The following is a 24,762-nucleotide window of genomic DNA, read 5'->3' on the forward strand; positions in this document are numbered from 1 at the left end:
ATTGAAACGCCCTACATGAAAGAAACTTTGAAATACACAAAATACGCAATGCACTTTGTGAATGGTTCATGACTCTTGAGAATTTTTTTTCACTTATCTTTAAATAATTACTCTGATTCTCATCTTTATTATGGATTAGACCAATAGGATATTCCATTTAAGAAACTCGATGAGACATGTAAGTTTTATCTTTCTCTTCAAGAAGGCTGGAATCATAGTCCCAGTTCCCACTGATTGCTTGTTTCTGCTCATTGACTTCTAGTGGCCACCCCAGTCTGCCTTTCAGTTTATTATAGATGATAGTAGTTTCTCTGCTTTTCCCAGGGCCCAGAGGAGTCCCCAGGCAGTAGGTTGGCAGTTTTCAAGTCCTGGGGGCTGAGAACTGTGGTTGGGTCCATATATTTTTAACAAGAGATTTTTCTATAAACCAGAAAATGTAGTATTGAATGCCTACTCTTGACTCAGCACAGTGTTGGTTATTATGAATAAAAGGTTTATAATCTAGCTCGTGAGCCAAAACCAACATGAATGTACTCTAAAATGAAACAAGATAGTCTGTTATGAAGAGCTCAGAGGTATAACAAACGCCATACGTGAAGAGTTAAAGGGTGGCGAGGTTTCCCCATGGCCTAGAGAAGCAGAACAGGAATAGAGACCTTCTCCTGTAGCTCCACCCCCACCCCCAGCAACTGAGGCTTCATGAGATGGAAGTGCCAAGCAGAGGATGAAGGAAGGGCAAGTGCCATCCTGAGTTGATGGCTTTTCACAGCCTCACCTTTGAGTATCACTTCTTTCCTTTCATCGATTGTCATAACATGCAAAATGAGGGGGAGGCCCTTTGTTTGCAAACACAGTGTATGCCCAGCCAATCATCAGCAAAGCCAGGGCGGACCTGCTAAGAAGCCACTTCATCCCAACCCTGGAGAAGCTGAAGAAGAAGGCTGTGAAGACCGTGCAGGAGGAGGAGCAGCTGAAAGCCGACAGCAGAGGGGACACCCAGGAAGCAGAGCTCCTCATCCTGGATGAGTTTGCCGTCCTCTGCAGAGACCTCTATGCCTTCTACCCCATGCTGATCCGCTACGTGGACAACAACAGGTACGGAGGAGGCCTAGGCAAGTCCCCAGGATGGAGAGATGGTATTGGGTTTTGTTACCGGTGAGAGAGGGAGGTCACAGCTGCCACCACCAGTGCCCCTCCCCCACAGAATCCCCGGTTTGGGACCTCTGGGCAGTGCTCTCCTTGGCCAGTGATTCTGCATGATCAGTGGCATGGCCACCCCTTCCATCTTCACAGGCCACCACAGGGAAGAGGGAGTTAGTCGAATAAGGGCAGCAGCGACCCACTTCTGCCCCTCTGCTGCTCTATCACACATTCATTCAACAGACATTACTGACTGGGTGTCAGGCACTGGTGTAGGCATTAGGGGACAAGAGAGAACAAAACAGAAAGAGATGTTGGCCCAGGGAGCTTTCATTCCGGCAGGAGAGTGGGGCAAGCAGACAATAAGCAAAACAAATACTTGCATATTTACAATATACTTACTTATATACTTCTAGATCTACTTATACACTTTACTTATAATTTACTTATCTAAGTAAATTATACAAGCAAAATAAAGGGAATTAGGAGTGCCAGGCGTGGCAGGTTTAAAAGAATGTTAACTGAGAAAGCGACATTTGAACACTGACCCGAAGGAGGTGAGGTCGGGAACCGTGCAGGTCTGGGGAAGGGTTATGTTCCCAGGAAAAGGAAACATCTGGTACAAGCCCTGAGGAAGGGGTGTGTGTTGGGATGTTCAGGGCATCACGAGGAGGCCAGTAGAGCTGGAGAAGAGTGAGGGGCCAGGAAAGCAGGCGGAGACGTCCGAGAAGCCATCTTCTCTCCACGGGGCCAGGGCTTCTCCTCCGAGCGAGATGAGCACTTGGTGCAGGTTTGAAGATAAGCTGTGATGTGATCTGACTCAGTCTTTGAATGCTGTGGTGAGGGATCAAGGCAAATAAGGAAGTGAGGAGACCGGCCGAGAGGCTCACGGTGACCCAGTCAAGAGCTGAGGGTGCAGAGCGGACTAGTGGTGCCAGGGCTGGGGCAGAGGATGGGGAGCCCCTGCATCATGGGGCGGGGTTTCCTTTCAGAGTCCTGAAAATGTTCTGAAACTAGAGAGTGATGGTTGTACTAAATGTTGCTAATTTTATGTTACCTGTATTTTACCACAATTAAAAAGAAAAAATAAAGAGTTGGTGGTGGCTGGGACCAGGCTGGTAGCAATGCAGGTTGACAGAAGTTGTCAGATTCTGGGCCTGTTTTAAAGGTAGAGCCCTTGGGACATGCAGATTGGCAATAAGAGAAAAGAGGGGAGTCAAAGATGATTCTGGGCAAATGGAAGGGTGGAGTTCCCAGCAGTTGAGTTGGGGAGGATTGTGGATACAGAAGTTTTTTAGGGCAAGATCAGGATATCACTTTCAGTCGTGTTAAATTTGAGTTTCCTCTTCAATACAAAAATGAAAATGTTGAGTGGGCAGTTGAATATATGAGTCCAGAGTTCAGGAGGGAGGTCTAGTGTAGACATGAGAATTTGAGAGTCATCTACACGTTGATATGTGGTCTTTGAGCGACATGAGACTAGATGAGATAGATAAAGGCTTGAGAGGGAGAGAGAAGAGTTCTAAGGACTGAGCCCATGTGCTCAGGTCAGGCAGAAGAGCAGGAACCCGTGAGTGAGACTGAGAGGGAGCCACCAGTGAGACAGGAGGAAACCAACAGAATGTTTTGTCCTGGATGCCAACTTCACAAGGGATTTCCAGGAGGAAAGAATGATGAATGAAGGTTATTGGTGACCTTGACAAGAGCAGCTTCATTGGAGCGATGGAGATGAGGACATCTTTGGAGTAGGTTGGAAGAGAATGGGAGAAAAGGACTTGGAGATAGCAGTACAGACAACTTATTCAAGGAGTTTTACTATAAAGGGGAACAGAGAAACGGGCTGCTAGCTGGGGGAAGAAGTTGGCTCACAGGCCCAGCCACTCCGCAGCACGTGGGATCCTCCCGGACCAGGGCACGAGCCCGTGTCCCCTGCATCGGAAGGTGGACTCTCAACCACTGCGCCACCAGGGAAGCCCAAGAGGAGAGTTTTTAAGATAGAGAAGGTGCTTGGAGGTTTGAGGAGGAAGGAGGCAGGGCCCAGGGAGAGTGGGAGAGCAGGTGGACCAGGGAAGTGGGTGGGATTGCCGGGCAGCATGCAGGGCCCCACTTGAGGTCTGCGGTCGTGAATTTAAAGTGGGACCCATTGGCAAGTCGTGTTTTTCTCCAGCCAGTTTGGCTGTCAGGTACAGGCCCAGACTGGGAAGAGAGTTGGATTTAACCAGGGTTGGGGCTTTGCAAAATGAGCGTGACGAAGAAAAATGGGTTAGGGAGTTGAGGGTGTATATTAGAGGGTAATTCTAAAGATTGGCCATGGGATTTAAGCTGGATGAGGGGGAAGTGAAGGCATAGGAGCCTAATGTTCATGAACAGGCAAAGGAACAAAGGACTGTTGGTCCCAGTGGAAGGCAAAGACCAAATAGATGTTTTTATTATACCACACCCTCTTAAAGCTTAGAGGCCTCAAATGTAAGTTTGGGAAGGTTTAATTTTAAAATACTCCATTGTAGATACTGAAAAGACCTAGGGATATTGGGGGGAACATTGCTGACTTTTTGAGTGGTATGCCATTCTGTCATGGGCAAGGAATAGGTCTGGATATGCCCATTTTAGCATTTACTTCATAAGGTAAATTGTACTTACTGTTTAAAATATTTACGTAAGATTACTTATATTTAGCTTTGCAAAATAAACATCTTACACACACTATATATGTGTGTGTGTGTGTGTGTGTGTATGAAATTCCTTACCTATCTGTGGGGAATTTTACTCACTGTCTCAAAAGAAATCCTGCTTTCAGGGTCATCATTTTAGTCATTTCTGATAACATAATAATGTTAGCAGGTTAGCGAAGGAATTTGTCAGAGTTTGAGGTGAAAACAGAAATGAAAGTAGAGTAAGGTTGCCCCTGGAATAGCTCTTTAACTGCATCTGTCACTATTGACAATCAAGATGCAAGATAGAGTGTGTTCCACTTACACGTTGTTTGACAGTTGCTAAAAATGGCAATGTCAGAGGGTCTTTGAGATCATCACTAATTCATTCATCCCCACTTTTCAACCCTTTCTTCCCTGAACACCAGGGAGCATTATGGCCATCTGAGCCTCGCTTAGAAATACTTCCTTCCTGTGTGTGTGCCTTTACCTCCTTCAAGTTCTTTCTTCACCCAAAAGAATTGGCTGGCTTGGAAGCACAGGATTGTGGAGTTGGCAGGAATAATAGAGGCCAACTCATCTTACCTATAACTGGATGAATCAATATCCTCTTCCCTTTTCCTAGCGGTGCATTTCCTGCCTGATTATCCACCACAGTTATGGATGACAGGTACAGCCATACTGTGCGTGCCTTCCCATTCTAGTTTCAGACAGTTAAAGCCATTTTTGTTCAACTCTTTCTCATTCATTTTTTTCTTCCAGTTTTATTGAGATATAATTGACACACAGCCCTCTGTAAGTGTAAGGTATACAACAGAACGATTCGACTTATATACATCATGAAATGCTTAGAATACGTTTAGTGAACATCCATCACCTCACACAGATACAAAATAAAAGACACGAAAAAGTATTTTTTCCTTGTGATAAGGACTCTTGGGATTTACGCTCTTAACTTTCATGTATAACATACAGTGTTAATTAGATTAATCATGTTGCACCTTACACCCCCTAGGACTTATTTATCTTATAACTGGAAGTTTATATCTTTAACCACCTTCATCCAATTCCCCTTCCCCCCACTCGGAACCATTTTTGAGTTCAGAGCTGTGTCTCCTATCAGCTCTGATTTTGCTCTCTAGAGCTACACAAAACTACCCCAGTCTTTCTTGTGGCAGCTCTTTAAACATTGAAGAGAGCCATCTTGTCCTGTCCTCCCCTGTTTTCTCTCGTCCTATTAAACCTTTGGACTTCCTTCAGCCCTGTCACAGCAGTGTTCCAAGTCTCTTCGACAGCTGAAACAGTCTTCTGAAGAGAAGCTTCTGTGGGTCAGTGTTGAACCTGAAGCTGACCCAGAATGAGCAAGAGCTCCAAGCCTTCTGTGGTCCGAACAGGGCGAATCAGGGCTCCATCTCCTCATGCCGGGAGATTATACGTCAACATAGGTTCAACAGACCTCTCTACACAAGGCAGCAGCATCTCAGCCTCCTTTCTGGAAATCAGACACACTCTGAACAGAAACGACCAACTTTAAATAGTACGATTTTGGGTGAAAACCCATCTCGCAAACTGTTGAAGGGAATCCAAGTAAATCCTGTGTGGTGACCACCTCAGGCTGTATCCTCTACAAGAGGCTCAGGGACAAGGCAGAGATAAGCTCTTACCTCTTAGTCAGATAACAGGACCGTGGCTTTACTTTCTTTCAAAACCTGATAACTGGCTTTACTTTCTTCGCAAACCTGATAAGTTGTCATTTTGACAATAGCAGTCTAACTCTCCTTTATTCTCCTGCTTTTTGTTTCTGTTTTACCTCTAAACCCAACTGTCTTCCCCACCTACAGCCTTGCATTTCCCAGCTGCCTTTTGGCAGCATGCAGAGCAGATGATCAAAGAAACCCACAGGTCGGTTAAGTACCTCCCAAAGGATCAAATGTCTGAATGTTGAGAAAGGTCTGAGTTGTGTGGAAGGCTGGGAGCAGGGAGGAGAGAGTCTTGTTCCATCATTTGGGGGTAGGAAGTATACGGGCAAGTGGGAGAAGCAAGGTCAGGTTCTTCTGTCCTCCTGCAAATACTGACTTAATCTGGTTTGAGAGGTGCAGAGAGTTTATGTGCCTGGGGGAACACATTTAATGTTGGGTCCGTGTGTACCCACCATTCTGAACCTGAAGAAAGAACCTCACTAAAGACAAAGAGTAAAAATCCGCCTCTTGGAAGAAGGGTGTTGAAAACAAAATTCGTTCAGCTGAAACTACATTCCCATGTGAAGTCAAAGGTATGCAAAGCCTCTTTCTCCTGTGAGCGAATGTTTACCTGAGATTTTGTTTTCAGTGCTCCTGCGACTCACACCGCCTGTGGCTGTGCTTTTCCTCGGCGGGATAGGATGTGACCCCCTTGCCTCTTCCCACTCAAGGCATAGTGCAAGCCTATAAAGCACCTTTAAACCAAAACACTACAGAAGGAACAGCTGGCGGTTCTGATAAAACCTGACACTTGAGCCTGAAAAAGCACTCCTGAAAAATCAATATGAAAGAAACCAAAAAGCATTACCAGTCTCAAGCCTCGAGTTTGGATTGCATTTTGCTGTTAGTGACGGATACCTTATAGAGTGGCTTAAATTAGAAGTTAAACCTCACACGTGAAGGAAGTCCAGAGATAGCCATCCATGGCCAGTATGGCCAGTCCTCATTAGAAACCCTCACTCCTCTGTCTTTCTGTCCTTAACATTGGCTTCCATGTTCAAAGTTACTTCAGGTGCAACATGCCAATTAGAGCTTGAGCTGTCATATTTTCATTCCAGAGAGGACGTAGAAAGGCAAAAGGGCACCTTCAGCTATCTGATCCTTTTTAGAGAGCTTTTCCAGAAGGCTTATCCAACAACTTCCTCTTCCATCTCATTGATCAGAACTTAGTTCCACGGCTGTCCCTCGAGGGGGGCTGGGTAATGTGACCTTCAGCAGGGCACAGTGCCCCCCGGAGTAAAATGGGGGTTTGTGCCTAAGGAAGAAGAGGAGAATGAGTGTTGGGCAGACCACCTGTAGTGTCTGCCTATAAAGGAGAGGCTAGTTGAGGTAGAAAACCAGGAAGATTAGACAAGAATGTCCATGAGGCTGGAACTCAGGGCGGGAAGGAATTGAGGAGATGAGAAAGGAATCCAGAGGTGGTCTTGGCCTCGTGAGTCTTCACCTTTCTTCCTTAGCCTGGTGCCTTCCATGAATGAGAAGAAGGTATAGGCTGCTCAGAGCAATTCAGTCTGATGTCCCAGGGCTTAGGGAACTGGCTTTTTCATAGCTATTACCATGCATACAACCAAGGGACATTAGGTTTTTTAGACCATTCATGACAGCCGCAAAGTTTTCTTTAAGAAAGACGATAGACAATTTAATTTCTAATGTGTTACTTTATGCAGTACCCAGCCATTTCAAAATATAATTCAAATGCACAAGACAGGGGCAAGACAGCTTTTAGGAAATGACTGAATTCTACTGCAATTTAGCCCTCTTGCTGCCACTGTGAAATTTCTTAACCTAGCCTAGTATTCTTTTTTTAAATGAGTAATGCCTATTTATAGGGAATTTGCAAACCATTTCAAAGGGCATAGGAGATGTTTGGTCTCTGCCTATACACTTTATATAACAGTTAAAAAAATTTATTGTCTTACAGATTTCATTCATAAAAGTGGCTTTGAAAGGAAAACGGGCAAGGCCTGAACTGTTTATAGAGTGCTCACAATTTCAGAGGCTTGACAAGATTAGATGTCATAGTGACCAAGACTGTCCTAGTCTTGCTAGACTTGAGGATTAAAGGAGGCCTGTCCCAAAACTTAGAATGTAACCTTAATCACCTCTTCAGTTTAAAGGACAAAAAAAACCTTACCTTTGACCATTTTGAAATGTTGATTTCTGACATCTGTTTGCTAAGGGAATACTGGAATCCTTTGGTAAAATGGAAATGATTATTGTAGGTCTTCAAAAATACCTACAACAATTACATGCCTATATCTAAGCATGCAAGGAATATATTGATATTTAGTTTCTCTGAAGATTGCCTTCTATGGGAATGCAATTTTATCTGGATAAATGTGTGCATCTGATGTCAGTATAATTTTTAGAGTGTGACTCTTTCAATCATTGCTGAATTCCACATGCATATTCATTTATCTTTCACCTCAGATCTAACTGGCTCAAAAGCCCTGATGCTGACTCTGACCAGCTCTTCCGCATGGTGGCAGAGGTCTTCATCCTGTGGTGTAAATCTCACGTAAGCACACATGGGGGCCCTGGATTTAGAGTTGGTGGTGAAAGGTACACCTCAACTTTCTTGTAATGTTTGCTTTTTTATTTCCCCCCACTTAGAACTTCAAGAGGGAAGAGCAAAATTTTGTGATTCAGAACGAAATTAATAATTTGGCATTTTTAACTGGAGACAGCAAAAGCAAGATGTCAAAAGTAAGTCCATAGAAATCAATTCCAAAGACTCTCCAACCTTGACCTAAGCTACATATCTTGGGTGTATGAAGGGGTTAGCTCCTACTGCGTTTAGGTCAAACAACAGAAACCAACAGATCCACTGTTCTTTCTTTGAGAATGAGCCAGAAGAAACTGCTCTGAAATAAGCATGGTCATCACATTTTATGAATAAATAGCTGCTTTGTGCGTCAAAAAGCTTAAGTTTCAAGACTTGCCTAAGGCATTCGAGAGGTCTCCAAAACAAAAGCTGCTGTTACTTGTTTTAAAGTAGAACTACTTGCTGTGTAGAAAAGCTACAAAAATACATGTGCCTAGAGCCACCTTTTAATTAGCTGTGAGGACATTGCCTTGCTTTGAAGATTTCGTAGACACATATTCTTACAGTGCACTTATTTTCTTCCTATCTTGAACATCTAGTAGCTGCTTTATTCAGCTGTGCTGACCTCTTAATGCCTTCTGTTTATTTTCCACGGGAGTTGCATTCAGAAACCCAAACATTTGTCCATCCCCCTGCAGGGAAATGTTTGAAAGAGGGCGTTCCAAACATCTGTCTGAAAACAGAGTCACCTACAGGGAGGGTGTCGAAGTATTGAATACAGGAGGGGCAGCCGGCCTCTGGGTTCCCCCTGAGTCAGCTCTGCACAGTGAGGTTTTGCTTGGAGAGAATTCTCAGACACACTCCTTTAGGTGTACACACAAAAACAAAGCTTACTTAAATGTGCTGTTTCGTTCCCGGCTGTCGTGGCTTACCTGGACTCTCTTCCCCTGAGAATCGTGCCTGGGTGAGGGTTGACTGTACTGTCACGTATAAGAGACGTGTGACACCTGAGATGTGCATCTCTCTCACTGCTGGTACAGTGCTGCCTCTGAGGACCAGGAAGGTAGAGTGTGCACGGGAACCCCTCAGAAGTGAGAACTAGTTCTGGAAAGATGACAGTCGCGGGTTTGTAGCAAAGCTCTTGGGGCAACCTTCCAAATAACCATTTGGGATAGAAGACCTTTGTATGCAGAGCTGCAGACCAGGGGCCACCAAAAGTGAAAACTTCAACACCCAAAACTTCACCAAGCATGCCTAGCTCTGGTCAGCTGCAATCACTCTGAACTTTCCATCCCTTCCATCTTTAAGCTATGTTGACATTATTAACACTTCTTCCAGCATCCAAAATTTGATTCTCAGAGTTTAGAATCTGGTATGCGCTGTTTAGTAAAGTTTGATAAATAGAACTGTGCACACACAAGGTAGAGAGATTAGGTATATATATTCACATTCAAGAGGAATCTTTGCTGCAAAGGAACCTTACTTAAGGTGCATCCTTTTGTGGTTTGGATAATTTTTATTTGATTTTCCAAAGGTTATTTTGCATTTGACTTTTGGCAAACACAGCTGCTCATGTGAGGTACAGGAGGAAGGATATTTTCAGATTTCTGATCCCTGGTTATCTATCCCTAAGTTCCCTCTGAAGGGTCTTCTTACAACCATTACAGTGTCTCATTTGACCCTGTCCACCTGCTGAAAGTCACTGAATCCCAGACAGATTCCTTGCTGCCTTCAACTTGGGGTAGATCTTTTGGCCTTTGATTGAACCAGCTAGCATCCATTGTTATTGTCAGCGGATGGCAAAAAAGCAAAGAAAATGATTCTGATACAAGGATTTGGATCCCAGATGAGCAGAAATGGCAAAGATAATCTCAGCCCTCTGGTGATGAATGGATACTCAGGGTCCTTGGATTTATACTTGGAAAGAGAAGAGGTGACAAAGAATGATGTTTCAAAACTAACCTACTAACAAACTAACCTGAAATTGTTCACTCACATCACTGAATGAGGAAAAGCGTATGTTAGTCTTGTCAGAGGATGAGCATATTCAGAATCTGTGCATCTTTCCTGCTGGTAAGGTTAGTCCATAGGAGCAGATGCTTTCATTTCATTTCCATTGACATTGTATGCCAGTTTTTTCTGAGATGTGTTGGAGAGGGTCAAAGTTACAGTGTAATGGATGTAAGGACACTCCCTAGATGTTAAATAATATTTGCTGTGCTTATCAGGGTAACAAATATTCATATTGTTCCTGTGGCCTCAGTTGAGACACAAAGTGTAGTAGCAAACAGGACTAGAGCCTGAAAGGAAGCGAAGTCCCACTCTTGGCCCAGCTGCTCGGTATAGGTATGGCCTTGCATCGTTCACTTAACTTCTTGGGGCCCCAGTTTACCAATCTGTAGAATGGGCTTGAGCTTACTGCCTGACTTCTCCCAGCTCTACTAGTAGGCCCTGTTGGAAAGTCAGTTTTAAATGCATCTCTAGAATTGAATAATGTTACATAAATGCAGCACATTATTTCAGACAGAGAGATATACTTCCAATAAACAGCAACTCATAGCCATTTCTGGTATTTTTTGGTTGTAGAACTACATATTGTGAGGATGGGGAGGGGGTATTCTCTTTATTATCAGCTGAATCCCCATTGCCTTTGCCTCCCTGAAATTACGTGTTCTCTCTACTACCTGATCTGAATGGTCACCTGTGCTTGCTTTTATCTGCACCCCTAATTGAATTCTGGTGTTGTATAAATGAAGTTGGCCTCAGTGCATATGGCAGAGATATGTGTGCTGGAATGCTGCGTGCCCACACACACTGCACATGCCATTGCAGATGGAAAGGAAGTGGAAAAAATATACAGTGGGCCACACTGTTCTTACTTGATTAATTGAAGGTCAGTCCAAAGATGTGTCCTTTTTTCCAGCAGCTAAAGCACATTTTGGGGAGAGCTCATTGTATTGTATTTTGTTTATATAACACCAGTTTGCAAATACATGTTAGGCAATACATAACTAAGCTGAGCACGGTGTTTTTTGTTTTGTTTTTAAACTCATTTTGTTTTCTGGAAAAATGGCAGCAACTTCCTCAGAGGGGAATGGTAAGTTAGAATGTGTTTAGCCCAAGAAATGCCAGTTCCTTGACCAAGATTATAAACAATAAAAGAGTTGTGATGCAGCAAATATTAGAGTGCCTCATGTAAAGCCACTCCACCCCATGAGCGTGATTTCAGTGTATTGAAAAAGGGCAGGGAGGAGTTGAGAAGACATCTTTATGCTTGTCCAGGGTATTCAGAATGACATGTGTGACTTTGCTTCTTCTTCCCATCTCCCGAGCTGCTCACTCGCCTCTCTCTCATTCCCTCCACCCCGCCACCTTTTTTCACTTTCATTTGTATTCCCTTTGCCCTTGCACTTGTGTAGTTCAAGTGCTCTCTCTCCCTCTGCCCCCCTCCCCCATCTCTTCTCTCTCCCCCTTCCTGTTCCCTCGTTCTCTTCTTCTCCCTGCCTTTCCCCCTCCCCGTCCCCCATTCACTTCGTCTCTCTGTCTCCCATCCCCTCCCCCTCTTCTCTCTACCATTGCCTCCTCTACCCTACCCTGTTCTCTTACTGCCCTCCCTCCTCCTTTGGTGCCTCTCTCTCTCTCTTTCTCACTGTCTCACTCTCCTTCTCCCTCTTGCTCTCTGATTCTCAGACTGGCTTCTGGACATCCACCTTTCCCTCTACCATCTAATGTTGGGTTGACTGGTCTCTCCTTCCCTTACCCCCTCAGTGGGGGTGAGCACTTCAGATGGCACAGCTCTGCCCTTGTTCTGAAGCCTCCCCCCCGTGTGCTGTCTCAACACAGCACACCACCTACCATGTGCTGTGTCCTCCTCCAACTCCTTTTCCCTTAAGAGTCTCCATTTTTTTTTTAAAGTTCACACATAAGTTGTCTATTTGGTCATAAACTATTGGTGATAAAGTGTGGGGAAATGAAATGATTTTGAAGGTATAGGAATTTCTAGATTTCTGTTTCAGAAATGAAATGATTTTGAAGGTATAGGAGTTTCTAGATTTCTGTTTCGGACATAAAAAGTTTCAGCTAACATTTAAAAGAGGCATAAATAGATCGATGGACAGATAAATACATATATATACATACATACATACGTACATACATAAAAGCATTTCCAGCATTAGGGAAATGCGTTGAGTTAACTAATTCTAGCAATATGTGAAGAAAAGAATAAAATTAGAACCTATAGCATGTAGGAGCCTTTGACCTAAGGTATATTTAAAGGTCACAGCACAGAAGGGAGATTCCCCATCCTTTGGGCTATGGGGTGATCCTGAACCACCTTGGATATTCCTAGAGTACATGTTTTAGAAACTTTTTTTAGGGGAAGCACATACATGGCCCCTTAGTTCAGTTCTCCCTACTCTTTTTGTAACCACAGATCTTCTGGAGGTGATAATGTGGTGGGTGGAAGGAAAAAAGAAAATTGGGGTCTTTGGTTACATGACAGATTGTCTGCATCCCACCCAGGTGCCAGGAGGGAGGTGGGAGGAGGGGAAGGCATGAGATCTAAGAGTTCACTTGGGTGGCCAGATCTGAAGACCACCAGGGTCTGAGGGTCACACACTCTGGAAGGCTGGTCTCTGATGACCTTGCCCCAGGGATGCACTGCTTGGTCTGGGTGTAAGTCCTTTTGATCCAATTAACCTCCATCCTAACCTCCCACCCGCTCTTCATGCTGTACTCAACCGGCTTCCAGAGCCGTTGGTTTTCTATTGTGTTGGCAGAGGAATGGGGGTGAAAGAGCTGTGACTAACATGTGGTGCCTTGTGTCTTGGACCCCTGCTTTCACTGACTGACTTCTCCTTGTTTCTTTTCTCTTGTCTTTCCACACAGGCCATGCAAGTAAAGGTACAGGTCAAATGCATGACGTGTCTTTTCTGTCCTAGTATTAGAGGTGCCAGGCTCTGGCCACCCTCTGCACTGTGATCACCATGGGGGTGGTACAGAATGGATTTTCCCACCTGGAGGTCCTCCGGGCCTGCTTCAGGGAAGACAACTGCCTGTCAAAGAGTGAATGTAGGCCCTACCCACCCTTGGAATGGGGAAGCCAGAGAAGCCAGCTAAGCTTCGCCCTATCTGAGGTCTCCTTGCTATCTCTGCTCCCTTCCCCAGCAGCCCACTCTGCAGCCAGCATACTAACAGATAGGGACGCTGACTGGGGCTGAGAGCTCGGGAGACTCACTCCTCTTATCTGCTGTTAGTGATCCCAGCCCTTCCACACTATACATGTCTGCCTCTTGTGCAAGGCTCCTATGAGTCAAAGAGGGTTTTCCAAGGACTAAAGTCAAAGATTTGGAATCAGCAGCAAGGACTGGAAATAGCCATGAGTTTTTGCATAAAATGTGCACACAGTGGAATAAACCCTGGGACAATTTTCTAGTAACCTATACAGGTTATTGCTTGGAAATATTTCTCTATGCCTCCATCGATGTGTCTCTGCTGCCACTTGTCCCAAGCCCTCTGCACTCAGGTCTGTAGCAGAGACAGGGAGATGTGCAGGAACCAGGTCATGTGCAGCTCTTAGTTAGAAAAGGAAAATGGAGCCATGGCCAGGTAGATGTCAGTCTGGATGTTGGCCCAGACTCTTAACTGCTGTGTGACCTTGGAAAAATCACTTAACTGCTCTGAACATCATGTTCCCCTTTATAAAACTGACTGGGTATCTCAGCCTTGTTGGGAGGATTAGAAATGCTTTATTTAAGTAGCAGGCACGTTGGAGCCACATCATATATTTAGCATTTGTAGTTAGAACAACATGAGATTGGCCAAATAAAATAGTGAGCAAGAAATTATTTAAATTGTGTATCCAATCCACAGAGTTCTATTTTGCATATTTCCTTGATGGTATACTGCATGTTACTATTTACCTCTTACATTTATATGTAATGTATATGTAACAATACCTCAATTTATATTCACAAAACTGGGTTCTATCTTCTATGGACAATCTGAGGATAGAACCTCACAAATTACCCTTACAATTTTCAAGGGTAATTTAGACGTTAAATGAGTTCTGCATTAGGCACAACCTTTAGAATTCTCTGCCTGATAGAACATCTAAGGAACCCAGCAAGCACTCGGTAAATGATAGAGCTCTTGAGGTCTTTGTGTGAATCAGCTCTCCACAGTGTGTCTAGAACATAAGACACTTTGTACCTTGCCTGTCTGCCTCAAATCCCCCTCCCTCCTCATGTTTCTCACTGCCACCTCCCACTGCTGTCCTGGATCTGACCTGTTGTTTTGGAGCACCAGGCACAAGTAGAATTGTCTGGCAGTATTTGGTCAGACTGGGTTTTGCTGGCCAGGGATTTCACTGTGGTTTCTGTGGTGTAACCACCCGAAGGTTTAGCCACCACAAGCTGGGTAAAAGAAGTTGCCGCTATTTTAAGAGTGTCTATTAATAATTATGAACTTCCTTCACACTTTGGGAAGTAATTTAAAGAGATCAGCCCCAAGACAGTGTTAATTCTGACCATACTTAATCTTCTCTCAGAAAGCCAATCCTTCATAAAACAAATTCTGTTCCAGCCCAGGGCCCCGGGTCTTACAAGCCAGTTCCAGAGGAGGCAACTGGCCTCTTCTCTGCTCCCAGAGCCTTATGTGTTTGGGTTGTTGTGAACCACAGCGTGACCACCTGGATGCTGCAAACACTTGAAGGCACCTCATAAAGCAAAAGCTTTAATGAGCCCCTATTCTCCCCTGTCATGGTCCCTGACTTCATTCTCTGCCTCTGGCCACCCAGCCCTTCCTCACTTCCAGGAAGAGCCCCCTCAGCTGAGGCTGAGTCCAGCAAATGACGTACCACGTGGGCAGCTTGGCTCTTTTGGAACCTGACTCAGGAAAATCGGGTCACCACAGAGCCTTGTTTTGTTGAGCCCACCCATACCCACCTCGTGTTGTGGGTGCAGAGGGTCCTCAGTTGGTTGCCTGGGGCTGCCATAGCCTAGTGCATTGGCCTCTTCTCTCAAACCTCCCACTTCATTGGATGAACGCTCCCAGAAAGGGGTGAGAAAGTGTAACCAAAAGAGGGCAGGCTCCCCCAGACTTGGGGCGTTCCCTCCTCGCTTGTCTGCACTGTTTCTCCTAACTATGCCCCAGCCAGATCCCAAAGCAGCCCTACCTACTTGGGGGTTCCCCTTTTCCTGCAGGACCGTGTGCTGCCTTGAACGGAGGCTGAGTGGGATGCAGGTGCTCCAAAAGGCTCGCTTCAGCCCGGGCCACGAGCAGTTGTTCTAGGGTAGATGCTCTTTCACTTGTTTACTGCCGCCCAGCATCAGGATTCTCAGTTCTTTTCTGCATTTTGTCAGTTATCGAATCATTCTTTTAGTAGAAACACCAGTTTGTTCGTACTGCCCAGATGTCAGTGAACAGAGACCGTGGGTGTCCGTGGTGTGTGTCTGGTCACGTGGTTCCGTGAGCATGCGCATAAGGAGAGGGCTCAGGGTCAGAGCCGGTCTTGAAGGGCCACCTGGTTGTCTTTGTTTCATATGCTCCTTTACTGTCCTCTGAAATGTTTAATAGAAAGGCCCACCCTGTACTGATGGGGCCACAGGAGGCAGGCTGCCTCCAAGGTGAGGCGGTGCCTTTCAGAGTCACTGAGCCCGTTTGTTTCAACCTCATCTCCTAGTCTGGAGGACAGGACCAGGAGCGGAAGAAGACGAAGCGGAGGGGAGACTTGTATTCCATCCAGACCTCCCTCATCGTGGCTGCACTCAAGAAAATGCTGCCCATTGGTTTGAATATGTGCACCCCAGGCGATCAGGAGCTGATCTCCCTCGCAAAATCACGGTACAGCTATGTAAGTCGCCCATCTGCTTTGGTGGAGCATGTAATACAGGAGGTGGTGATCAGTGCTCAGCCCCTAAAGGGTTTGTCCTTCTTCCCCGGAGACCAGTGGACACAGAGGCGCCAAGGTGCACAGAGGCAACACGCCATCATCTTTTTTTTTTTAATTTACCATTTATATATATATCTCTCTTTTAAAATTTATTTTATTGTATTTTATTCTTGGCTGCGTTGGGTCTTCGTTTCTGCACACAGGCTTTCTCTAGTTGTGGCGAGTGGGGGCTACTCTTCGTTTTGGTGCATGGGCTTCTCATTGTGATGGCTTCTCTTGTTGTGGAGCATGGAATCTAGGCGCACGGACTTCAGTAGTTGTGACACACGGGCTCAGTAGTTGTGGCTCGTGGGCTTACTTGCTTTGCAGCATGGGGGATCTTCCTGGACCAGGACTGAAACCCGTGTCCCCTGCATAGGCAGGCGGATTCTTAACCACTGCGCCACCAGGGAAGTCCCAACACCCCATTGTCTTAACAGCTGACTTGGGAGTCAGCGCATGCCCTTTGGGACGAGTCTCTGTCATTTCTATTCTTTTGTCTTCGTAATAAAGATCGCAGCAAAACTGTCCATTGACCCTCAGTGCATCCTTGCGCCCTGCTTTATATTTCCATATTGACCTGTAGGAATAAAATTCAACATCTCTTTCCACAGAAGGACACAGATGAAGAGGTGAAGGAACATCTGTGGAATAACTTGCACTTGCAGGAAAAGGTGATGCAGCAGGAAGACAATGAGAACTCACACAGGCTTCCTTCTGGCTGCAGGGTGCCACACACCCACTTACTTTACTCGTGTTTTTTTAAATGTGTTCTAAAAACAGTCTCAGAGTACTTGTGCTTAATTGGTAGAACTAACTCTCTGCCCTGAATTTTTCATTTTTTGGCTCTTAATTTTTGTTCTTTCCTTTGCTGTTGCAGAGAGGCCCAGTAAAACATGTCTTCCCACCTCCCACTGTGTGAGCATCAAGCCATAGCAGGGGGGTTAGATTAGGTCTCATAATTTACTGACTGTGAGGTTTGTTAAAGAGGGGAACAGACACCTGGGGGAAGTTTTAGCACTTCCAGCTCTAGAGATTTGTAAACAAAGTAACTTTGTACCTGAGTTGATATAACCCAAAAAAACAAACAAAAAAAATCAAGACCAATTTTGATTTTAAGGCTATTTAAGATTTTTCCAAGCCTGCACATCTGAACAACTCATTCCTCAGATACATTATATTATGCTCTAAGATGGAAGATTAAAGTGACACAAATAGCCTCTCCTTTCTATCCCAAATATGTAGGAATGGTGGGTAAAATATACTACAAAAAAGTTAGTAAAAAGAAATTCCAAGTGCCAGAAAAAAGAAGGTGCTCTAAATCATAGTAATGAAGAGAAGATGATGCAGTTGGGAAAACTCGTAGAGCTCTCCTGACCAGATATATATATTATAGGGGCTGGGGGTTTTAGTAACCTGGAACGGGAGTGTGGGGCCTAACTTCCCATGCTGTGCATGAATGTAGAGCAAGAAACGTACATAAAACTGGCCTTGAACCAGTGAAACCCATGAATCTTCTGTAAAAACAGCCATGAAACCACTTAGAGAGTGTCTACCTGCTAGAATATGGGCTGAGATGCCAGTCAACAAAACTCCTCCTGAATACAAGCTCATAAAAATACAGTGTGAAAGGAAATCCACCACCATTAGAGAGTCAGAAAATGCAACCAAATGAAGAATTCAAGCCTAAGGAACTACAGAAAGGAAATTTTAAAGTATGGTTGAAATATTTAAAGAGATTATTTTTTAAAAAGGAGAGGAGAGGTGGCACTGAAAAAGACCTCACAGTGATTTTTAAAAATTAAAAATAATCATTGAAATTAAAAATTCAAGTTGTAGGTTAAAAAATATAGTAGATACAGCTGAAAAGAGAATTTATGAATTGGAAGCTTGATTTAAGGAAATCGTAAGGCAGCACAGAGAGAAAGGGGTGGAAAATATGACAGAAGGGTTAAGAGACATGTAGGCTAGAATGAGAAGTTCCTACAAAGCATCTACATTGTCCTAGAAAAAGATAATAGAGAAAATGAGAGAGGAATTAATAGAAAAGACTCTTGAATACTATAGAACCATGCTAGGAGTAAAAGGCCTTTTCAGTTCAAGAGGTATAAGAGATTGCTCATTTCATGTACGTGCTTCAATTTGCAGTCTGATGACCCAGCTGTAAAGTGGCAACTGAACCTATACAAGGATGTTTTGAAGAGTGAAGAACCTTCCAACCCAGAAAAGACAGTGGAGCGTGTGCAGAGAATTTCAGCAGCTGTCTTCCACCTAGAGCAGGTAAGTAGCATCTACCCTGAGAATTGAGGAAGGAAGACTACCCTGCAGAATATAAAACTCCTCCACACTCAGCTCTTAGTTAAGAGCACCCTTGTAAGACAGAAAGCAAGGAGCAAGGATCATCCTGGCCTACCCCCAAAGTGTCATCTTGGTGCCTCATTGTAGCAAGACTCCTCAATGCTTAACATTCCCAGTGTTTTACAAATTTTTCCCATTAGTTCAAATGATCATCTAAGTTCCCTACTCATTTGTAAAGCAATAAGCCACCAAAAGCAGTTGGGAAAAGAAAGAAAACCTAAGACTCCCACAGACTGAATCATTTAGTGCTGGGTACCTTTTGCTGACTACAGTTGAGAAATCAAAATTCTTCTAGGGTTGAGGAGTCTGGGCTGCAGGTGACTGCTTCTGCCACCCAGATCAGCCTGGTGTGCACCTACCCATGTAATTTCTTCTTAGGTGGAACAGCCTTTGAGGTCCAAGAAGGCGGTCTGGCACAAACTGCTATCAAAGCAGCGGAAACGGGCAGTGGTGGCCTGTTTCAGGATGGCCCCTCTCTACAACCTGCCCAGGCAAGTATTCTGTCATTTTCTCCTGGCATGTGAGTCAGAGATGAGAACTGAGGTATCTTACCAGAGCTGTGCTCTCTTCTGGCCCTGACCCTCATGATCCCAGAGGTAGAGATTGGAGTCCTTCACCCACAGAGCCATTACAGTCTGCATGTAGTATAATGGCCTGCTAAGGTAAGCATAAAAACTGAAAATAGATGAGATTCCTTTGTGCCCCCAAGCCTGCCTCAGCTCACCATTTTGCACTATAAAGTCAGCCACGTAAGCAGATGGAAGCTCTCTAGTTTTACCTTGGTGGGATTCTTTGTGCAGCTGTAAAGGCACCCTGGAAAAAGGGAACTGTTTTCTAGAATACTTTACCCCAAATTCCATCCACAGATCAAACAATATTTCCATGTTCAAGTACTTGGATGACACCAAAATTATTATGTTTCCTCAGCAAGTACAGAAATGTAACCTGAGACTTCTTCAGCATGATGTACTTGCCTTCAAGACGAAGAAAGGGCACTGGTTAGAGATGGCCCAAGAGGCCAGTCATGGGCATGAGGCCTTTACCTGGATGTTTAGTCTATAATCTGAAGTCAAATATATGTGAAGGCTTTTCTGGATTGTGTGTGAACACATGCTGTGTCAACATAGGGCAGAGCATCGGTATAGACTGGGCCAGTGTCGACCACTGAGGCTGACTCAGTGTCATTGGTGATATGGCAGCATTCCCATCCTCAAACTAACTGCGCAGTCAGTAAAGTTGAGCCTATGATCATAAACAAAGCTGGTAGTTGAATAGCCACTGCTTCATCAACTTTCAAATCAATAGGAATATCCTCACCTGGTCAGGAAAAATAAACTGACTTGGCCAAGTAAATTCTGAATCCCATGTAAATAAATGTGTTTCTTTGGAATATCAGATGAAAGAGTATTCCTATGCTTGACATGTTGCTTTCATCTAATTGTGCATCTTGGCCATGATTTGTCGAGAGTGTCCTATATCCCTGTCCTGAGCCAGCTGGCCAACTGAGCTCTCCTAGTTAGGGTCTTTGAAGATGGTGGAGAATCATGGCCTCTGAGACACACACCTGCTCCTACAGGTCTCCTGAGAAAATAAACTAGTGTCTCTGGAAAGGTTGAGGCATCACAAATCAAGTAGAATTCATTAATAAAAAGCTGAAAAATTAAGTCAGGAAGTCATGGGCATGAAGCCTGCTGAAGTCCTGGCAGACAAATGAGATTTATAGTCCAGTAGAAAACTCAAAAACGCCTAGGATTTTTATCTGTTTTCTAGAAGTGGTAAAACATCAGAAGGCATTCGCTTTCCCCTCTGATAGAGAGCCATACCTGATGTGCTAATATGACCTCCAGAAGGGCTCAGCTTTAAGCATATGTCTCCAGGGCCAGCTAGGCAGCAATTACATCTCTCAAAAACAAGCAGTTTTTTCTAAATCCACTGACAATGTTAGTACCATCCTTTAATGTTTTGGTTGCTCCTTCAACAACTCTGTCCCTGTATGGATAATAGGAAGTCCAGGAATTCACTGTGTCCTTGATGAAACGTGGCCACCCCAGCCCCTAACCCAGCTGTTTTAGAGGGTTGCCCTAGATTTCTCCCTAGCATGGAGGATTATACATAGATTTCATGACAACAATAAAAACTAACTACCTAAGAAGCTAGTGGTGGAGTCCACTCCTTTTCTCCATCTTATGAGGATCTAAACTGCATGGAGTCTTCCAAACTAAAGGGCTAAAGGGATTTATTTTATCGTATGGAAACTGTTTCTCTGATGTGAGTTTTTAAAAGAAAACCTGTATGCTTTTCCCCAGACACAAAATTAACAATTTCTTCCTGAGCACCTTTCAACGGGTTTGGCTGGAAAAGGTTAATGAAAAAACTCAGTATGACAGGCTTATACTCATTTTAATGGTAATGTAACCTGTGGAGAGACCCGCTCATTCTCTGCACACTCCTCCTTTCTTGACCATGATTTAACATGACCATAAAAACACAAATTTGTACAATTTTTTAAAAAACTCTGATTGGTCAGATTTTGAAGAAAGATGGTAAGGGCTGTGTTCTACTGGAAACCATGACCAGGTCTTGATGACTCTGGTCTTGACCTTCCTTTTCTCTCCTTTCCTCCTCACATTTGGGTAACTACTTACTGGCTCTTCAGTGGCTAATATTCCCAGATGTCAATCTTGTCCTATAGGGAGTGAGTGGCTTGTGCCAGTTTATTCAGTGTTCCCACATACCAGGGCCACAGCTAGAACCTGTGAAGCACGCAGAAGTTGTGCAGCATGCCCAAGCTTTGCTTCCTGAGTAGAAGTTGGAGCCCTTGCAGCTGTGGTTCCTCAGAGGCCCTGTAAAGAAGCCACGCTTTGCTGCTTTCAGCGTATCTGAGACTAACCCCCTCACCATCAGCATGATTTAGATTGGATCACCTGGACAGGTGATCAGCCGAAATGAATAACCAAATTGCCATATTTAGCAGATAGTTCAGGACTGTCCCTTGGCCTAATGAATTCTCATTATAGGGAAAACATGATAAAGACCCAAGGAGACCAGAGTAGGGTTATGGTGACCTCCAGGTCTTGAACCAGATATTCAGGATCCACCACGTTAGAGGGTTCTGGTTTCTTTGAAATAAATGCTTATGGTGTGCTCTTGGCTACCCTGACCAATCAGAAGATAAGAATTGTACAAAGCTGCTTACTAACCGTTAACCGCCCAAACTAAAACAAGGTGTCCCGTGGACCCCTCTTGACCTCACTCTCACCCCTTCCGCTCAGGCACCGCTCTATTAACCTCTTCCTCCATGGCTATCAGAGATTTTGGATAGAAACAGAGGAGTATTCCTTTGAAGAGAAACTAGTACAGGATTTGGCTGTAAGTACTGACTCAACTGGGAGCAGATATGGGTGCGAATGAATTTGATTTTTGTATTCATGTGTGTGCATTATAACCATTAAAGATGTGCAAAGAATTGGGTGTATAAATCTGAAAGGAGCTAACTGCATAAATAATCAGAGGAAACCCTGCTAATAATGGTCATAAGAGCCAGAGGATGAATTTCATTTGGAGGGGCTGGTCCTGTGATCATCCTCCCCCTCCTCATTAACAGCTAATGTTGCTTGGGATGCGCAGCCGTGCCTTGGAAAGTTCACGCTAAGTTAAGTTTTGAGCACCCTTGGTTGCAGGAGGCCAGCCACCCCAGCCAAAGCCCTGCATGTCTGGTTAGTAGCTAGCTCCACTTTGGGGAAGGCATATCTAAATGCCCTTGCTGCATCTCACAGTTCTGTATTTGGCCCTTCTGAAGATTTGCCACGCCTCGTCTCTAACAGGCTTCATGCTCTAAAACTACTTGAAACGACACGCAAGGGGAAAAGCTTATTGCAGCAGCCAACACTGAGCTTCATCCTGGTTCAGAAAGAAAATACACCCTTCTCTCCTTTGGCCAAGCCCTGGTTCTTTTCCTCTTTCTCCTTATTTCTCCCATCTATCTTTTTCTCTCATCCCTACTTCTCTCCATTAGTCTTGCCCTGTGTTCCTCATATTTACACTTCCCATGTTACATTCTCTTTCTCTTTCCCCATCTCCCTCTGTTTCTTATCCTCTTCCTGGCTTTTTCCCTTTAATCCTTCCTCCCGCATTTTCTTTCTCTTTATGCCCTTCAGTCTTTTCATATATTCCTGTCGGTGAGAAAGACAGTCACTTGGTTTTCCCAGTTTCTTGATTAGTGTGAGGTTGACAATGAGCATCATTTCACCCCTCTCCCTTCTTCTGAACCATTCACACAACCTGCGTAGTGCTCACCAATTTACTGAATATGGTCCACCCTGCTGGTTCTGCCACTGCTGGAAAATCCACTTATACGTCTGGCATCAGCTGCTATTTCCCTTTCTGTAAAAGGAGATAGAGAAAAGGCTTGCTCAGAGGAGAAACTGCAAGGCTCACAGCTCCAGGATGGCATCTCTCAGGAACAGCAAGATTTTCAGGGTCAGGGGTGAGGGCAGGAAAGAGAACTGTTTCAGTGGGTTGAGTCTAGACCCCAAAACAGCCCCAGTGCTTTATAACTCTTGCCCCACACCTATTCCCAGCCCAGCTCTCCAAGAGAAATGTCAGGTGTTGACGGAGAGATGCGGCCTCTCGGGGACTCTCCAGGGCTTCCCTCCTGACCGCGGGTGCCCAGAGCTTGCATGAGAGTTCTGCTGACTGGGGTCTGTAGCGCCTCCCCTGCGGTCAGGCTTTTGCTTTTCCTTTCATTTCCTTTTAACCCCCGAATTGCAATGTTTAATTGGCTGAAAAATACATATATTTCATTCCCAAACCTTGCATCCTTAGGGCTTCTGTCCTGAAATAAACATATGACGTCGTGGTTTCTCTTTGTGCTTTGAGTTGACGCGCTCTGTGCCTGGTGCTTTACCTTTGTTCGCATGCGGTGGTGTGACGTGCTGAAATCCACGCCTAAAACCTGTCTGCCTTGGTTTGTGTAGAAATCTCCCAAGGTGGAAGAAGAGGAGGAGGAGGAGACAGAAAAGCAGCCAGACCCACTTCATCAGATCATCCTCCACTTTAGCCGCAATGCTCTCACAGAGAGGAGGTCAGCACTGCCGGAGCGCCCTGCTCGTCCCAGGCACAGGCACAGCTGTGTCGACCCCAAACCGTCCTCCTGCAGGTTGCAGTGTGCACAGAGGGGATGCCAGATTTGAGCAGCCCTCCTTGCTGCTCTGTTCTTGGCCATCAAGAAACCTCTAGGGGAACTACCTAAGCCCTTTCATCATAACGCCTGACACTGAGTCTGAAGATGAAGCAGCCTGAAATTGTAACTTCATCCCTGAATTCCGTGTCCAGCCAATGCTGATTCAGATTTTCCCAGTGGTTTCTAAGAATCGGGGTGAGGGAGGGAGTTTCTAATTAATTCACTAGTACGTTGAAGATTTATATGGCACTTGGTCTTTTCTGCTGGGTCCAAAGGTAGCCTGCTAAACATTTCCTCCATTCTTTCCAGCAAACTGGAAGACGACCCTTTGTACACCTCCTATGCCAGCATGATGGCCAAGGTACACGTGGGTTTTCTGCCCGTTGTCTCAGTCATTCTATTTCCCTTAGGCCTCTTCAGGCACATGAAAACTGTCACAGTAAGCAGCAGGCCTGGGACTGGGTCATGGCCTGGGCTCCAGGCCTTGCACAATTCACATGCTATACGGGCAGCATTAATAAACCACTCTCCCATCATCCTATAGAAACCTTGAAGCTTTGCAGAAACAGTGGGTCTGGTGGCTGGGTTCTCATGACACTTCTAAGCCAGCTAATCAGGGCTTAGGCATCCAGATCATCCTCGCATTTTTACTCAGTGCTCAGAACACGTCCAGTAGTTCAGACACATCTGTAGGTGAAGGAAGTTCAGTACATTTGGAAACAGGCTTAGAGACTAGAGGAAGTTCCTCGTGTTCTGGAAGAGATGGAGTGACCAGAGATGATGTTTCTATGTCACAGAGAGGGACGGTGGCCTCTGGAATGCCAAGTGGTTAAGCAAACTGCTGCTTCTCAAATGGGAGAACTTCATGTCGGGCAGCAAGGGGGGTAGGTTGGGATACAGGAGCGCCCATTCCTCTAGCAGCTGCACCACGGGGTCACTTGGGATTCACAGCCTGGGTTTCCCTAATCTTTTGTCCAAGCCCCTGGTTCTTGTTGAGAAAGGCCAGCTCCCTGTGCTCTTGTCTCTCGATTTACACCAGAACTTTACCAAGTAGAAGAGTTCAGGTCTGTGGTTAAACCACATGGGTCCCCATTGACTATGTGATCTCGGCGTTCCCATTTCTCATTTCTGAACCCCTTGGTAACTGCAAAGGTGGCCTTTATAGTTGAATGTTGCCTGCAGTGGTCCAAATGTTCTTGGTTTTACAGAGTGCT

At 44.9% G+C, this 24,762-nt stretch overlaps 1 protein-coding gene across 3 annotated transcripts in view; it reads left to right on the forward strand.

Annotated features, from left to right (window-relative positions):
* Positions 1–24,762, forward strand: part of RYR3 (ryanodine receptor 3) — a gene marked incomplete at its 5' end in the record, with an annotated part of 560,922 nt that overhangs the window by 493,867 nt on the left and 42,293 nt on the right. For 2 of the 3 annotated variants that reach the window (XM_082617154.1, XM_082617155.1), the window contains 11 exons: positions 855–1,095; positions 7,961–8,048; positions 8,144–8,236; positions 12,966–12,980; positions 15,760–15,930; positions 16,623–16,682; positions 18,157–18,288; positions 18,745–18,857; positions 21,639–21,735; positions 23,343–23,449; positions 23,858–23,909. In XM_082617154.1, the coding sequence (XP_082473280.1) occupies positions 855–1,095; positions 7,961–8,048; positions 8,144–8,236; positions 12,966–12,980; positions 15,760–15,930; positions 16,623–16,682; positions 18,157–18,288; positions 18,745–18,857; positions 21,639–21,735; positions 23,343–23,449; positions 23,858–23,909 (1,169 nt within the window). The remainder of the gene's footprint in view (positions 1–854; positions 1,096–7,960; positions 8,049–8,143; positions 8,237–12,965; positions 12,981–15,759; positions 15,931–16,622; positions 16,683–18,156; positions 18,289–18,744; positions 18,858–21,638; positions 21,736–23,342; positions 23,450–23,857; positions 23,910–24,762) is intronic. The other variant, XM_082617153.1, reaches the window with a different exon arrangement.

The sequence above is a fragment of the Mesoplodon mirus genome (assembly GCF_964341445.2).
Source record: "Mesoplodon mirus genome assembly, chromosome: 4".
NCBI lineage: Eukaryota > Metazoa > Chordata > Mammalia > Artiodactyla > Ziphiidae > Mesoplodon > Mesoplodon mirus.